This window comes from Lingula anatina, chromosome 1 (genome assembly GCF_051362555.1).
Source record: "Lingula anatina isolate TDL-2025a chromosome 1, LinAna3.0, whole genome shotgun sequence".
NCBI classification, from domain to species: domain Eukaryota; kingdom Metazoa; phylum Brachiopoda; class Lingulata; order Lingulida; family Lingulidae; genus Lingula; species Lingula anatina.
This window is the reverse complement of record NC_141767.1, coordinates 15,889,996-15,908,403: the sequence shown is the minus strand read 5'-3', so window position 1 is coordinate 15,908,403 and position 18,408 is coordinate 15,889,996. Positions and strand designations below refer to the sequence as shown.

The window sequence follows — 18,408 nt, the reverse complement described above, 5'->3', positions numbered from 1 at the left end:
CTGTTTCTTTGATATATAAATATTTGTACAAGGATCCTTACATAAGCCAAATATTATTAACTTCTGTACAGCATTTCATTTGTCTAAAATATTCCGTTCTCATCAAATCGGAATACAGTCACTGCTCTTTACTCACAGAAGAATGTCTATCTTTTAATAAAAATATTTTATTTCCATCCATTTTAGAAATCACAAATGTTGCATACATACACTTCAGCATAAATGCGTACAGGCAACTTAATTCAAACCCCATTTGAATTAGACAAATAATCTCCAAATCAGTTTGCACGAGGTGCTAAAATCACTGAACATATTGAGGCTCTATCACATCTCTTACTGCTCTATAGTAGTTTTTATCAGCATACAATCTGACATGAAAAGTTTTTAAAACTTGTCAGTTCCAACTCACTGATGCTGTGGTACATGAGAAATTCTGAAATATTCTAAATGCTGAACATTCTCCATTTCAACACACAAGAAAAACATGTGACCTCAAAAGAGATGTGACACATTAAATTGTATACGCTAATATTTAAATGCTATACAAAAGTGACTCACAAAGCAATATCAAAACCAATGGAAAACTTTAAAAAATTCTTAACAAACAAAACAATACAAATTAGTTTGGCATTTTCACTATTTTGACATATTATGTATGTGAGATGTCTGTGAATAAAAACTTCACAAAATCAGTAAATTTAGTGTCCACCCCTGTTTAATATTTATTATTATTGTAATATACATATATGCACCAACACATATGCTACATCAACCTAATTTTGCCTACGGAGCATAAACATAAGTTGTCATAAAAATATTAGTTATATAACTCCATACTAAAATTGATTAAAACCAATACTGAATTTTTATATATTATGAATGTAAGCAAAGAAGTATAAAGGTCTTAATTTGAGCTTTTTTCCTAGAAATTTAACTTATGTCAATTTGAAGTTGTAGAGGCAGCAACAGCTTGTGCAGATGTGGTGGGAAGCCCTTTTACCTGGAAAGAAAAAAAATTAAAAACAGAATTAAGTGCCAATCTAATGTACAAAATACCAAATCATTCCCGACACTTTTTCTGTTAAACAAAATAAAAAGGGGTGAATAATTTCTTAAAAATTCTATTGCAAACAATGAAAACTAGGGACAGGTGAAATGTCTGGGGTGGCAATGGAGGAACAAATTCCACGCCATGTGTCATATTGTGCATTTCTCTTCGCTGAAGTAATTACAGTCTGTCAAAAGCTTTGTATTGCCAGATCCATACATCATACCAAGTAACAAACGCGACAAGTGCACATAAAACCTCAGACGCCAAATTTTCTTAACAGGCCATGATGCCATGGCAACACCATATGGAAAATGGTGGGACTGCGGGAGACATTTTTCAAAGTTGAAAATTCAGGTTCTGATCTGGGTGTGGGGACCAGCTTAACAGTAGAGGCCAGACATTGGGACTTGCACTGGGAAATCAAATTCAATTACATGCAATAAATTAGTTTTTAAAATGGTTGTAGGAGTCTGCAATAATGATTCAAAAAGCCTGATAACATCTCAGTTACATGGGTTTCATATGGTCTCACATTAGAGGCCAAATAAAATTTTGGATACTTGGGGGGTTTTTAGGTATAAAACTTACTAGTGAGTTGACCATTTGGAAAATTGTATGTACTGGGTCTAGTCACTGAATTTTTTCTTATCCTATCCCATACATCCTATGAACGGATACTTACAGACACTGGGGCTGCAGCTGCTACAGGAGAAGATGGAATGCTTGTGGCTTGTGCTAGAGCTTTGCGTTCATATTTCCTGCGATGTTTACTGTCTACCTCTGTGAGATACCATGTTCCTGGGAATAATGCCTCCACATCACCTACTGGGGTGTATGGAGCTGGAGAAAAATTTTTCTTCTTAAAATGTTGACTTTTTTCCTATATAGACTTAAAATTCTTCGCACATTATGACATAAGAAATTTTCAGAATACGACAATGAGTGCTCTACCATTTGGAAGTAAATGTCTTTCACTTGACCTGTTTAACATTAAAAAAGAGAATAACCAATCAGCTTATTTCTAATATCATTCATCTAAAACAAAATCTTAAAGATGCAAATTTTTTCGATATCAAAATAATATAACAACTTGTCAAACAATCACTGCCAAGTAAATAAATAATTCAAACTTGACTTGATTATAATACTCAAAACTGTTTCAATACCTTTGTGGTGAGTTTCCTCCCTAAGCTTCATCATCTTATCAAAATCAGCGGGTGGCATCTTTTTCCTAGAATCTAGTCTTTCCTGGAGATCACAGAGGGACAAACACACCCTCTCTAGCTGAGATCCTGGACTGGCATCTTCTGAGAAGTGAAGAGAGAACATGGAAGAAGCCAGGCCAGAGCCATAGGAGAACAGAGTCACCCTCTTGCCTGCTAGCTCACTGCAGGAGTAGCTGAAATAGAAAGAAAGGACTGCATTTTATGTGACAATGACAGGTTTTTCTTCACTTGGATCAATATATTCAATATATATTTAGAACACCACAATTCCAACTTTAATTTCTATACGTTTAAACCAATTGAATTTTTCCAAGGGATAGATATTTTATATGCTTGACTTATAACATTGCCAATAAACTGGATTAATCGCATTCAGTTGTATTGGTTTGTTTGAACAGGTGGACTAATAACCATCTCGATATTGTTCATGTGCATATGCAGAAACACAAAATACATATTTCGTGCACTGAACAGTAAATTGAAATTTTGGTAGTGACATATGTGGATATATTTCAATTCTAGCTTCACTCCTATGTTTTTTTTCTCTTTTTCATATGTGTGTGTGTGTGTGTGTGTGTGTGTGTGTGTATGTGCGTGTGTGTGTTGCTTGGGGAGGGATGCCATCAGTATCTTGGACAAAATGTTTGAGTTTCATCTTAACACCTCTTATCAACCACAAAGGACAATGTTCCAGTAGTTATCCGCAATAAATCACACGAGGTCAGGCCCTAACATTAACTGCTAGTTACAACCGTAGAAGGAAATTGACATAAATGTTTTGTAACTCTTGGAAAACAGGGTATTAATTTAGTGCACATTTAATGTTCACCAGAACAGACTGGGGCAAGTGCAATCCACACTGTAGACAATAAACCAGCTCTATTAAGTCCAAGAAGCCCTGTGGAAACATTCAACTTGGTCAGTGGTCTAGGGATAGGGGATATTTCCAGTCATAATCACCTTGTTTGTGGAAGTCTGACCAGAAGTGAGAAAGGCAGCTGCTGCACTTATTACACTAGAAGTTCCTACTTTAAGTAAATGGAAAATATTTTAGAAATAGATATACCTCTTGGATACTCAGAAACTTGCCAGATTAAAATAGTTACAAAAAGAATATATATATAAGAAAGAATGAAACCGGTCGGGGCAAAATAGCTGCTGTTTTTTTTTTTCTTTTTATTATATATAATATATACTCGTACAGGAAGAACAATTTTACTTTTAATATATATATCACAGACATTCTTTAAATATGTACACTGGATCATTTGCAATCAAGAAGAGAATTTCCTTTACACAGACATCACCAGAAGAATACAATAATTTAGTTAAAATAATTCATATAACAGAATGGAAACCAAGGAGCTCTGAACAAAGTAGTTGAACACATCTACACACATGTGACACCAAATACTCCCCAATAAAACATATTGCAAGTACTAAATTCCCCTAGCACGGAAAAATACTTTGAGACTTGTAAAGATATATTTCACACTAATGTGTGTTGTGTTAGCAACAATATCCAGGAAACTGAAGTGCTTAAATGGCTGGTATAAAAATACAATGAAAAGCAGCAGCAGATTGCCCTGTAGCCACGCAGAAAAAATAGAAATGATTTCTAGGAAGAGGGACAAGAAAAGGGCCTGTAAATATATTGCAGCTTCCTAGTGAAAGTATGGCAATTATTTCGCAGAGAATAGAGTACAGATTAGAAACAGAAGACTTGGAAGGGTCTAGTTTATTAACCTGACATGTTTAAATAATTCAAAAAAAGTCATTTTCAATTTTATTAAATTATTTACAATCTCTTTCCTACAATGCAATAAGTGATCTAAAATACCCATTCATATGTTTAGGTTTACCGCAATTTTTTTTTTTTTATCAATATACCAAACCAAACTTCTTTCAGACATTTATTTATTTAATCTGTCTGCTGGCATCAGAAATATTTTCTGTACAGCTGCAAGATATATATGTATATGTCAAAAATAAATCCAGAATCCAGTCCAGCAAGACATTTCAGATTGGAGCCCTGTATTCAGGACAGGCAGGATGTGGTCCTAGAATGGCTGTAACTTACAAATTTACTGAAACTAAAATGAAGACAGCAACTAATATTTGTATTTTAACAACTTTTGCTTCCAGCATTCTCCTACGTAGCTTCCTGGTTGTGAAAGGGAAAAAAAATCTAAAATTAAATGTGTATTTCTACTTTTTACTATATAGCTTCCTGATTGTGAAAGGAAAAAAAAAAACTCATAAAATCACAAGTATATTTGTACTTTTTACTACTTCATTTACATTGCTGTTTCAGTGAAAAAATTCAATGTTTTGACAAAATAGAGGATTAGCTGCAAGAAATTTTGTTACTTAAGGGACTATTCCCACAGAAACTTGGATTGATCCATCTCCCTAGGGAGTCTCACTAAATTGCTGTCAACTTGACTGGCTTAAATGTCTGTCATGCCTAGTAAAGCTCAGATGGATCGATCTCAACATGGGAACCCAGTCTAAGGCTTTCATTTAGCATGACCAAAATTCACCTGCTCTGCCCATTTTGTTATTCAAGCCTAGTTAATAATACTTGTTAAATCCACAAAAGTAGTACAATGATTAATGGCAAGCAACTGTTTGTCTTTCATTACTGCTATTGTTGTGTCCCTGTTTAAAAAAAGTAAGCAGGCTTAGTTTGATTTAAAAAATGTCACACATCACTCATGATTAACTTTTACCACATTTGTTAACTAGCTTAGCTAGGCCCTCCCATTTTTCTCGTTTTATTTTGGTGTGTGAACCTTTACATATGTGATGTAAATTTTTATTTGGAAAAAAAAAAAAAATAAATGAAGTATACCTCACCTTCCTAAAATGGATGCCAGTCCTCCGTAAAGAGAAGGGGTGTACATGTTGCCAACCTGTTTAGCTACAGACAAAGTGGGTTCTGTCTTCTCCTTATACAAAGACTGACTGGCCACCATAACGGCCTTTTCCACATCACGGTCAAAGTAAGTATCTTCAAGTTTTACTCCCCTGAGAGAGAGAGATTTCAAAACAAAACTAAAACGTTTATCTTTTTTCTTAAGTATCTTGAAGCTTTACTCCTCTACAATAATCAACATTCAACATAAAGTAACAATATACAACTTCAACAGAGTTTCTACAATAGTATTTACTGTTTTCTCAACTGTGATAAAAAGGACTGCTAATACAACATTTATTGTATATTCAAACAGTTTTCATAACACTATTGTAAATACCAATCTTACTTCAACAGGTCAAACAATATATATATTTTTTCAACCATATGTGATGTAAGCAATGATAACAACATATAATGTCATCTAAGTATTTGATAATGTTTCTCTTCTCCATACCTCACAGCTTCTAAACCTGAATATTTAGGATTGGCCCCTGCGTCTGGGTCCCTGAGAAAGTCATTGAGCATCAGCCTTGCCAGTGACTTCTGAACCAGTTTGCAGTAGGGTGTGTGGAAGGCAAAGAAGGCACTGCTGTCTAGAGAAAAATGGGAGCCAAGGTTCTCTGCAAAATAATAGGGAGGATTCCAGTGAATGGTTTAAACTATTAATGTACAATAGCACTGCTATTTTAGATTTTCCTTTCAAATACTTTATTTTATTTTATTTCATTTTATTTAAATTTTATTTATTTATTTATTTGGTAGTAAGTGACATGGTAACCAAAACATTCTTTTCAAAAGAATGCTAAGTTGATGACAAATTTATCAAATTGTGGTAAGAATCTTTTTCAAGTTTTCAAATGGCTACTGCAACAGCGTCTCTGCAAAACCTATGAATAAACAAAAACAGCCAAGGAAAATCTATCACCTGTATTTTATTCAAGTTTATATAGGGATGGGGCTGCCATTTAGTGGAAAAAGTCTTAAATATGGCATGGGGTCCAGAGGGCCCTCTGCATTGATCTCAAAAATTATATTTTTGGCGCCCAAAAAGTCAAAAATGTGCCGAGAGTCAGAAAAACTCATTTAGGTTTATAACTTGAGATAGATTTTTTTTTTGAACAAAGAACGAAATATAGTGTGCTATTTACCCATATGAAAGTCATTTTCAATCATATTACAGAAGAATGACTAACCAAGTCTTTTTTGTCAATAATGCCTTCTCTCAGCAGGAATTCTGTGCTGACAACAAAATCAACAGGGCTCAAAGTGCAAAGTTTCAGGTGAAAAGGAGGGCAAAATGGGAGAATCTTTTCAATATCTTTCAACCTACACAGGTGACTCACTGCAGTGTGATCCAGTTGACAGGGGACTTTGGTCCATACCACCAACAACACTAGTTTAGAGAAGGCAGGAGGCAAGAGTTATCAAGTGCATTAGATTACATTATTGAAACTGCAAGTGGCATAAACACAGTGTAACACTCTGTACACATTTTAATGATAAAAATTAAACCTGGACTCTCACGGGGTACTTCAGTACACTAGTTAAGGGATCAATTTTTTTTTTTGCTTTTTTTTAACTGAAATTTTCTGCATAATTTTTTGGTGAGCCAATTCCTCACATCTTAACAGAAAATTACGAAATGAAAAATAAAATCAATACCCCTACCAAAAAATTGAATGCTCCAACAATAATGCAGTGTGAAAACTATTTCTACCCAGTTACTTCACACTTTGTAAATCCAGATGGTTCAGCATTAAAATGAACGAGGGCATGGGACAAATTTCGGACACATCCTCCATCAGGGTTAATCATTAGACAAAAAGTAAACAATTTGTTGACCATGTGAAATGTCACTGTATCTAGATCTCACCTTGTTTTAAACACGCCTCGGCTTTCTGACAGTAAGTTTGATAGCATCTGTCCAGGGCGCCTAGGTAACACTGTATGGAGAGCTTCCCATCAACAACGGGGTATTCGGAGGACATATCAGGCTTGTAGAAGTCGTAAACATGCTGCATGTGCGTGCTACGCAAACCTAAGAACAAAATAAGCCACAGAATAAATATTGACTGATATGATCTTCAGTGTTTTGATTGTTGATGTTTATTGCACTTTCAAGCTGACTTAAAGCATGATCTATGCATCACTTATGACTGTCAAGGACAACTTTCACATAACAATCATCTAATGTATGAAGGTGACAACAGGAATCTGTCCAAAATGTGGTTTACTGAAAATTGTCTTAAAATTCCCAATTGAATCTACAGAGATTTTAAGTTCCTTTGTTCAGAAAAATGAAGGTTTCAAAGAAGTAAAACACCAAGTTCAATCACTGCATTATTTTTTAACAGTATTAAGTGGATTGTAATGAACCAGTTGACTTTCAGAGAAAATTCTTTTTCAGGCCAAATAAAACCACCCACTGGAACCAGATTTTACCTATATTCCTTTAAAGACTTCCATCCCCAGCAGTGAAAACCTTACCCTCCACAGAATACAATATTTTTGCGACAACACAAAATTTTTCACCAGAAAGATGGTTTTCATATTTCATTTTTTACTATGAAAAAATACAGTCTATTAAATGTGAAGCTGTTACTTCTTGCAATCTTTAATTTCTTAATGAAACCCAGATATGTTTTAAGTACATAAAAAGATGTATGATATATAATGAGTTTTACTGCTCAACACTGCAGAAATTTTAATTGACCACAAACTCTTTGCAACTAAAGCATTCTGCTATAATGTTTCACTTGTACCCGGGATCAGGGGCAGGAAAACGAGTTGGACTGCTGTGCCACCAGTAAACAACAGGAAACCTGGGCCGGATTTAAAACTATGTCAGCTTGTGGGAAATGGTGGGATATGATCCCTGGAGACACCGTGACCAAAATAGACTTATGGATTCTGAAGTAATATTCTACCCTTTAAAGATATTGCCATTATTGCCATCAAAGCTTGCCTTAACTTTCAACACCATGCAGCAAGCATTCTTTGTTATGCCTTGCCTCTATGATTTTGTTTTAGATCTGCTACAGTCATCAAAACTAAACAAGCATGTCCAACAATAAGAGACACATAAAAACTTTCTTACATGTACAATTCACTATTTTTCCTTTTTTTTTTTTTGCTTCTCTATTTAAAACAATTTCTTTTGTTCATTATAATTAGATGAAGATATTGCATGCATAATGATCTGCCATGTAACCCAGGACCCCAGCTAGCATTCCTCATTACTTCATTGATGGTTTCTGATACCCCACACCACCTTGCCTTAGTTCCAAGGACAATACAAAACCACTTGAGCTGCTCTGGCAGCCTCTGGGGTATTGCTTGGTAACACTCTCTACACATTACATAACATCCCTCCTGCATGGGTCACCTCCAGGTCAATATTGTAACTGGATAGTTCCAGAAAGGAGCACTTGTTAAGGAGTCATCTAGGGCTAATTGTTTTGAATGATGGTGGGGGAGGGGTTGTTACATGGCTTGTATGCTCTATCTACCCATTGTGTGTAAAGGCAATCTGTTTTAAGGACCATTCCCAGACACTATCGTACTAACAGTGGATCGATCTATCTCCTAGGGGGTTCCCGCTAAATTGCAATAAACTCAAGTGGCTTAGATATCTTTCATGCCTACTGAAGCCACTAGGGGGTAATTAACTATCATTAGGCAACTTCTGTAGGCTACTTAAGCTGAAAGCAATTTAGTGAGAAACCCCAGGGAGATGGATCGATCCTGTTAGATTGATCTAGGTATAGAAACCCAGTTTAACACAACCTGGGCTCTACAAACTGGAAAGACTAAAGGGTAAAAGTGCTTGTAATGGATTAATTGGATTTAATCCATCAGACTCATAAGCTGAATGAACACTACGGATTTAAATAAGGAAAAGGAAGAGATAAGAAATAACCACACAGTTTCCAACACCTGGCCTGTTTTAATATGCTTGCAATGAGCTTATGTTACCTGAGCAGTTTGTATAATCAGATAAAAGGATGCATTTCCTAGGGGTCCCTCACCTAGAAAGCTGATCAGATGTCATTTTGGCATTAAAATTGTTTAATCCCCCCATCTCGCTCCAGGGGCAGATCCATGATTATTTGAAAGGGGGGGGGGTCTGTGGATGGGAAGCTGTGCCCCCCCTCCTTGGCATGGGGAAACATTTTGGTATTTGAGAGGGCGGAGAGTGCAATTTGGTTCAATTTAGAACTATGATTCAGCTCGTCAAAATTTTAATTTTTCAGAAATCCAAGATGGCAGTCTGGACCCCCTGACACCCCCCATAAATCTGCCACTGCTCTCTCTCTATCTTACACACACACACACACACACACACACACACACACACACACACACAGTCAAATGTACCCCTGAGAAAGGGTAGCAAGCAATTCTCTGCATTATTTGAAATATCCAACCCATCTATCATGTAGAGTAAAAGTGAAAATATAAAGATGCAGCAAAAACATAAGCTGATATCAGCTTGGATCCAATCCTTTCAAACAGAAATCTGAGCCACACGAACTTGTTTAATGGCTTTGCCCACAGTTTGGTTACAATCTAAACAAATGTTCTCATATGACCAAAACATCAATTTTCCTGGAATACCCCCTGGCACAAATATTTCAGATGAAAGAAACTGTCAATGATACACAATCAAACAACCATGTTTTCTTTAGAGGATTTTTTTTAAATCTAGAAAACCATCCCAATTGCTTTTGGTCCAAAAATAGACCTGAGAGCAACATGTATTTGATTATAATTATTTTTTTCCTCTCTTTTTTATTGACCATTTTCACTATATAATGCTAAAAGAATATGTTTCTGAAGAATTGGGCTGACTGTAATGTGATCCATCTCATGGGTCAGAGTGACTTACATAAGCACAACGTCTTTTTTACCTTTTACACAGTGAGCAGACATGGTTGACAATTCATAAAGAGTACTGGTGCCAACAGCGTGGCAATGAAAGGGTTTCTCTTGTTTCTGAAGGTTTAAAGTAAAATCAAATCATCAAATCATAAATGTTGGTTGCAACCAAAATTGAGTATTTAAGGCAAAACATTTTGTTCCTTTCTTGGAGAAAAAGGGTCATTTCAACAAAATGTGTAAAAATGGGTACAAATCAAGAAGTAGATCAATGACTGAGTTATTATAAAATCTAACCCCAACGCATTAATAAGTAACTCATAAGTAAAGTGATTAATGGAACTTGTAGGTGTCAAATCAGTGCATATGTTATATATCAAAATTCAAACATCCCTAGATAGCTAGCTACCTAGGATGTCTCAGTGATCTGTCAATACAAGATTAACATGGGATTAAGGCTCAAAATTTTGGCACTGGTGCCAATACAAACTGGGTCAGTTGGACTTTGGACCCTACCCTTGGACTCTTCCTACTGTAATAAGTTAAGCATACCTATTCTGGTTATATATTAGCTGAACTTTCTCACATACTGTGACACAATTTACATTTTGCACTTTGATTTGGTATCAGCATTTGTTCACGTTTAGGCTTCCTCCTATTTCAATTTACACCTTAATTAGATGAATAATGTTATAGGTGAAAACAATTATCTCGCGAGAATTAGCAAATCTGTTTGATGTTTAGAGTTTTGACTCCCAATTTTTTCTCTGTGCAGGTTAATATTTAAAAATCCCTGCACATTGAGGTAAACAAGATAAACCAATCAACCAGATAACAAAGAACTCAACTCCCTACTCAAACACTTCATAAACTTTTTCCCATTAATCACAAGACATGGAAATATCTACCCAGTGCCCTTTTCGATTGACAGGCAGCAATAATAACTAGAGATTGACTGACTAAATGTAAATAAAAGCAGGGTACAAAGTTCAATGTTTGAGATGATACCTGTGACCTTCAGGTTATTCAGAAAGCACTGTATACAACCAGCTCTTTAAACAGAGAGACCACTTAAGGAGGACCACATGTAAAAGGTTGCCTTTCTCTTGTACATTAGTTTATGAATAATAAAATCATTAACAAAGGTCACAACTGTTTCCTCATTGACGATATTTTTTTAATCATCCAATTGCAAATATTTCTTGAATTCATAAGGATGGAAATTCATATACCAGAAACTGCTTCCACAAGCTCCCTTAAAGTCTAATGCATTCTATATTTAATAAAAAATATCAGTAATAAATTTGTATTCAGAGGGATAAATAATAGATTTTAAATGATCCTTTTATTTCATCTTATTTAATCACACATCTCATAACTTTGATTCTCTTCTGTTACCTTAGTAAAATATCAGGCCTGCTGCAATATTACTGCAAACTGCAATTCTTTCTTGCAAATTTGCTGCAATATGGCTGCAAATTAGCAGCAATAAATTTTTTCTTGCAAACTCCGGCAATATTGCTGCAATAAACATGCATACCCATTGTTTATAGATATTACATCAACAGTGGCTTAGTTTTGGAAGATGAAAACATCTCAAAAGTGATCCACAATATTTCGCAAAAACTGAGCGTCTTACCTCGGTCAAACACCAGAGGTGCATGAGATCCCAGTAACATAGCCACAGCCCCAGCCCCTCCTGTACAACGAGCATTCCCTGTAGCATAGACTGCTATATCCCCAGCTACTACTATGGCATAACGACCTAAAATATAAATATATTGGCAATACAATTGATGATGTAAATGAAATAATATTCATTTGTGGTGCATATATAGATCATTTGAACTGTCATGTTTACTGTTTTCCCCCTCCCCCCTCTTTCCCAAATTTCATCCCTTTTTTTAATGAATTTTATCATTCTGTGGAATCTGTTAGGGGGCCCTTTGTAAAGTACAATGTAGTCATGTCTTATTCATGAACTTTTCTTCACAAATGTGTGAAAATAGGTAGAAAGAATTCAGGCCTTATAAACGGATTAGACAACCCATATTAACCACATAACTCACAAAATAACCAGCACTACCAGAGCAGATAAATGTTAGTGCTAGGTTTTGCTATGTTGGTACTAAATAATTGTACAGTGTGTTGGTTAATGCATGGGTTTTGTCGTTAAAAGTGCTAAAAGACCCACGAATAGCATTAGTAAATGCCTAATCCGTTTATAATGCCTGGAGTTCAGTTAGTAAAGAGTAAATAGTCAGTCACATATATATATGCACGCAAAGTGCAAATAAACTTGTATCAACATGAACATCTGCTACAGGAAAGGCAATGTCTCTCATTACACTGCATTATTGAGTTTAACTTTTTCATAATTACTAAATCAGGCTGCACCCAAAGAACTGTGAAAGACTTTGAACTTGTTGCTTTCCTTTGGCTCTCAATGTGAATTACTTTTAAGTGCTCCACATGTAGGATAAAATGTCTTTAGTGACAAAGAGGAACTTTTAACAAATCAGCAGCTCTAGATCTGCATTAGAACTTATGCTAAATAGTTATGTAGAGAACATAAAAGCACTTCCCTATGTTTTTAAAAGACGTAGGCTGTGTCTGTGTAAAAATAGTACACAAGCTTAGGGGACAGGCAAAAAGTTGCTTGGACAAATTGCACTGCAGCATTACATACTTTTAAAATGACAAAAATATATTTCAAGAAACTAACAGAATTTTTCAGTTGTTGAGAGGTTTCTGTGATAGTACATGAAATGAAATAACCTTTTCTTTCAAAAAAATTCAGTAATTCCAATATTTTCTTAATTTTACAACAAAACACTGCATGTTGGATGGTGGTCTTGGTGAAGCAGGCTTGTCTATGCCATAAATAGAAGGGTCAAGCTCTACCTCTGCACAGCTATTCTTAAGTCTTATGACTCCATGAAATCTGATCTATTTAGGTTGAAAGGTGCATGTACTTTCAATATAAAATCACATGTGGCTGGATAGGAGCAAAACAAGTTCAAAGTCCAAATCTCTCTCCAGAAGCAAAACACATTGGAACTGGGTTACAATATACTTTTCATATGCTTCCCTTTCAAATTCTTAATGCAATACACGTGCAGATTTATGTTCAACAGCTTTATACTTGGCAACTTTAGCACTAGTGCCCCTAAAAACACTGCTAAAACCTCGTTGGAAGATTGTTTTATTGGAGTGCAGAAATGACAGATATAAAGCCTACCATGTAGCTATAGGAAGGGGGCATTATCCAGGGGGGGATGATTTGGGGGCGTGTGTGTATTGGGAGGGGGGGGGGGGGCACGCAAAACAACTGTCCTTACCATCCCATGCACTGGATTCTATCCAATTTAAAGAGTTAAACAATGCAGAGGTGCCTCCATAGCATGCATTAGTAGTATCCACTCCTTCTATGCTGGTATTCCCGCTGTCTTCAAACAGCTGCATCAACACTGTCTTGACACTTTTAGACTTGTCTATGACAGTCTCCGTCCCCACTTCAAGTCTGCCTACATCCTGATATGAAACCTGGTTTCTCTCCATGAGGCGCTGTACTACAGTCAGACATAATGAATTAATATCCTCCCTGTCGGAGCAAAATCCCATTTTCTGCTGTCCAAGACCTATGGTGTATTTTCCTTGTGACACTCCATCAAACTCCTCCAATTCATTTTGCTCCACATACTGTGCTGGAAAGTAAATCTCCAAGGCAAGAATACCCACATCTTGTGGCCAACTTTGCTGATTTACTGATTTCTGACCAGGCATTGTGGTTGGGTTATGGACTGAAAAAAAAAAAGAAAGAAAATCATAAAATAAATACTATTGGAAAGGGGATAATCATATCATTTATATTACATTTAAATGCTACATAATGAATGGCTTCATGTAGATTCATGTAAAATTTGGGAGCATGTTTTCTGCCCCCCCTCCCCAACCTCACCCCATAGAGGCAAAAGACTGTGAATGGACAGTGACAATTACTATATTTACAACGCATTTAAATTATTTTTTGGTGAAAAATTAATATTATATGTATTTATTTACTATAGACTGCATCAGTCTTACTTCCTGACTAGAAAACAAGACCATCTGTTACTCCCCCATAAAGAATGCATTCCTTTATGCATTATCTGCCTCGTTGATTAAATTTCCAATACATTATAATGCATGATGTCTTTAGGATCCTTCCCAATTTGTGTAGTGTACAGTGAAATTATATAGCTATCTATATCTCATCTAAAAAAAAAAGCTAAATCACACCACTCTGTATGCTAAATGTGTTATTCACACTTCAAAAACGACAGTCTCAGTAGCAAACTATAGGTGCAGTATCATTTATGCAGGAATCTGATTATCACTGAAAGCATCTTACTTTCATAATGAGTAATATTATTGCCTGGACTGTAATATAGTGTGGAGTTTGAAAATGAATCTTATGTTGATAATGTGGTACTGAAGATGGAAATCATGTACATGTATGAGGCATCATACAGGAGTTTTGACTTCATAAATTGTAGTAAGTCATTACTGCCCCAGTGGTATTTCACATCATCATCTTTACAAATGACAGTTAGTAACATTGCTCCTTGTGCAACTACAACTAGCACCCCATCCCCTCATCCTTCCTGCCAAACAAACATCTACCTTCCATGTCAGGTGAGAAATTCAGGTCAAGGTCATGTCTCGAGCACTTCCGTGTGTTTGGTTTTAATGATTTTTTTTTACCGTCCCAACAATTTGTTTTGCCTAAAACATACAGATGAAGGAGCAGATAGTTGTGTATAACACGAATCCATCATTACACACGGTGTTAACTTTGCTTTCCATTCAACTTCCAACGTTCAACTAGTAGTAGTAGTAGAGTATCAAAATATAATGTAGTATTAGTAACAGCTAGTAGTCTTGGGCACTACGTTTGTATCTTCCCTTTACCATCAATCTGCAATTAAACTAATATAAAATACCGTACTTACATGTGGGATTCAGTTGAATTTCTTCCAAAAGCTTTAGCCTCTTCTTAGGAGCTTCAATTTTGCAAATATATAGTGAATCTTCAAATAAATGTAGTCTACAAATGTGGCGTGATGTTTTGAACGGAAGTTGGTGCTGCGCATGTGTTAACATAGTGATCCAATCAAACGTCTCGAGCTCCTTGTGAGCCGAGATCATACGATTTTAGGAACCAACCGCAAAAGTTCTTGCCTCTCCAGCCAGCGCATGATATACCTGCTGATAGTTTTACTGTGTTTACACAGTCGATGTGCCGATTTAAAGGGGGGGGGGGGGGGGGAGCTATACCAGACGGCAGCTTTTAATGATAACTTGCACTGTTTTTCGTGATTTGGAGAAATAAAATTCACGATCTCATCAAAAAGGCGTGTTATATGATTTTAGGCCTACAAGTCTGTTGTTTATATACCGTCCCGTGGTAAGCCTGCTCATCTGGTTGGTTTACAGCAAAATATTAAAGTCATTAAAGAGAGGGGTTCGGGGTCCGCTGAAGGTCCCCGAAAAATTTTGGTATTTTAGAAGGCGAATGGTGCCATTTGATACGGTTTAGAATAATGATCCAACTGGTCAAAATTCTAACTTCAAGAGGGGAATATTAGTGTGATATTTTTCAGAAATCGAAGGGGGGGGGGGGGGGGGTCAGGACCCCCCCTCTAAATCCGCCACTGTTATAACATTTGGATCTTAGAAATCATCACATCTCTCAAATGCATGCATGACTCCTAGGCCTACAGCTTTTTTTAACACAACGCCGCTTTTGGATTCCTGAAAATTTTTAATATAGGCTACATATGAAAACGACTTTATTTTGCGATGAAGATTCAGCAATATTTTAAATAATAAAAAATAAAATGAAAAACTTGAGGAGAGAAGAAATATTTTTGATGTCATAAAAAGTCACCAGTAGGCCTAGACCAAAAAGGATGTCTCCTCTGGTTATCTTGAGTTTTTATGTAGGCCTATAGGCCCTACATACATGCGTCCTCGGTTCTATTTGTTGAAACGTTAAAAGGAATCGAACGTGGTTTGTAAAGCCTGAAGAATAACCCCCAAATATAGACTACATGAAAGCATTCAGGTTCATGGTTTCATGGTTAGACTACTCAACTGAAAATGAAATAGGTCTACCTGAGGTCCCAGTGTTAACTTCTTTCTTTCCTTTTTGGTGTAAGCGTATGTCGTTGTCCCTCTCTCTCTCTCTCTCTCTTTCTCTCTTTTCCGTTTTATTTTCATTCTGTCTCTGTCTCTTTCTTCCCCCTTCCCTCTCTCTCTCACGCTCATATTTGCATCACACACACACACACACACACACACACACGCACACACACTTTTAAGGTAATTATTCCTTTTTTAAAAATTCCTTTGTGCAAGAAAATATTTAGATCATTTAACATTAATTCAACCAAACATTTTCATTTTCACTGTATGATTCTATTATGACACTGGGTACCTTCTTGCAAACAGTACCCTATTTCCTTTTTTATCCGAGACTCACCAAATTAAACATTTGCCCGATGTCGATATAATGCTTTTAATTTTTTTCTATGCTTGTTAACTTTGACGCCCGAACAATACACAATGGCAACAATTATCATCGCCATTATTTATACAAAATAGAAAAATTGTAGTCTACTATATTGGCACGCGACTTGAATTTGTCTGACAAACAGTAACTAGTTCAGATCTTTGGAGACCTGCCAGTGGCATGGAAAATTTACATCAATATTTAGGTCCAACGTTAGGGTTTATATCTAAGGAAAAGGACAATGACTTATACTCGTTGATCTATACCCGAGCTGCGCAATTTGTACATATTGCCCTGAACTCCATAAGTCATCAGTTAATAAACACGTGCATATGTTGCACCAAGTGACGTGCTCTTAAGCACACTTGTCAAAACGATGTCATTTCAGGTGTCATTACCTGTCCTCCCTTGTACTGATAGTTTGATCAGTGATAAACAGAGCAAAGTGAACAGATTGGTTATTGTATACGTTTTCATATCAACCATTTCGAGAGAAAACACGGTGTAATTCGGTACAGAAATGACGCCTGGCGAGTTGGTCGCTTTTGAAATATATCAAAAAACAATTGACAAAAAAAAAAAAAAAAAAAAAAACGATTGATATTTAAGAGCGACATGCTTTTTCTTCGAATCGACATAAACTGAAGAAAATGGTTCCTTGAGATAGGCAGCCAACGACGTGGCTATAGAGAAGCGAGTGCTGTGTGTGTGTGTGTGCGCGCGCGCACGTGCAACAGTAAATGTTTTGTCGCTGTGCAAATTGTATGACATTGCACTAAATGACTTAATTTATCTATAATCACAGGTGAAGGAATACCTAACTATTTGAAACTGTACTCAACAACCTGTGATAACGAATGAAACCCCTGGAAGTGCGCAGTACCTAACACGTGCTAGGGGTCTCCACCGTTGAATTTCATATCATTTTCTTTTAAAACACTGTTTTTTCGAAATAGTTAACTTTTAGTTCCTTTAAAGTCATTCATGATTTTTTTGACTCAAGTCATACTCCCTTTTGGCTTTGTTACGTTTGCGCGTGCGGGTTAAACAAGCTGTGCGCGAAAAATGCCAAGGTCTTGCGTGAAATTACGAAATGCCAGAGTTTCACGCACATAATTTCTTTTTGAATATTTGGTGAATAACAATACAAAACTATTTATTCCATCCATATGAAACCACATTCAGTTGTTCTTATAGCTCACCAAATGTCTGGAAATGACGTATATTTGTCATCTGGCATGAACTCGGATCTCCAAATACTTGAAAAATGTTACGCCATTGGTTTCTCAGTATGCATTCATTCAGAAAGAGAGAGAGGAGGGAGAAAGGCGAGATGGGGTGGGGGTGGGGGAGTAGAAGGTGGAAGGGAATTTTACCGAATTCATTCTATAACAGACACTTAAAAACTTTTGAACATTTTATATCTGCAACCGACGCTTCGAGTTATCAGCATCTATTTAGATTAACATCACATGTATTTTCAATTTTGTCATAACTTAAAATTTCCATGTGATTATGCAAATAAGGCGCTGGTTTATTACAAGCGCGGGAGGTTGGGCCAACAGCAAGTGCCTGTCACGCATTGCAGCACCTATTGCAGGATTTAGAAATAATTTATGCAACTTCTCACATTTTACATGTCATCCCTCCTATCTCCTTGTTTATGATTAACAAAGCCCTCAGCATTGTTTAAACAATGATGAATAACTTACTTAGGACTGGCCCTAAGGTTCAAAACTCGAGAGGATTCGCCCCGTATCTGAATAAATTATCGCTG

The 18,408-nt window shown here is 36.3% G+C and overlaps 1 protein-coding gene across 3 annotated transcripts; it reads right to left on the bottom strand.

The window, feature by feature from the left end:
* Nucleotides 1–147: 147 nt before the first annotated feature.
* Nucleotides 148–15,229, bottom strand: LOC106176766 (hydroxymethylglutaryl-CoA synthase 1-like). Of its 3 annotated transcripts, XM_087010260.1 has the most exons (10): nucleotides 15,070–15,215; nucleotides 14,741–14,842; nucleotides 13,417–13,878; nucleotides 11,715–11,840; nucleotides 7,071–7,235; nucleotides 5,652–5,817; nucleotides 5,137–5,307; nucleotides 2,218–2,450; nucleotides 1,734–1,891; nucleotides 148–1,000 (listed from the first exon to the last, which is right to left on the bottom strand). In XM_087010260.1, exons 2-10 carry the CDS (start codon nucleotides 14,745–14,747, stop codon nucleotides 941–943), a joined length of 1,548 nt encoding a protein of 515 aa, XP_086866386.1. In that variant the 5' UTR covers nucleotides 14,748–14,842; nucleotides 15,070–15,215; the 3' UTR covers nucleotides 148–940. The 3 variants fall into 3 exon arrangements, with proteins under 3 accessions (XP_086866386.1, XP_013414736.2, XP_013414738.2); XM_013559282.2 differs by lacking the exon at nucleotides 14,741–14,842 and having other exon boundaries at nucleotides 15,070–15,229; XM_013559284.2 differs by lacking the exons at nucleotides 14,741–14,842; nucleotides 15,070–15,215 and adding an exon at nucleotides 14,469–14,681.
* Nucleotides 15,230–18,408: the final 3,179 nt, after the last annotated feature.

Bases quoted from the DNA above. Each gene is read 5' to 3' on its own strand.
- LOC106176766 (XM_013559282.2), bottom strand. From the start codon at position 15,220: ATGTTAACACATGCGCAGCACCAACTTCCGTTCAAAACATCACGCCAC. The intron at 1,892-2,217 runs GTATTGAAACAG...ATTTTTCTCCAG, and splicing joins GGAGGAAACTCACCACAAAG to CTCCATACACCCCAGTAGGT. The intron at 1,001-1,733 runs GTAAGTATCCGT...TTTTCTTTCCAG, and splicing joins CAGCTGCAGCCCCAGTGTCT to GTAAAAGGGCTTCCCACCAC.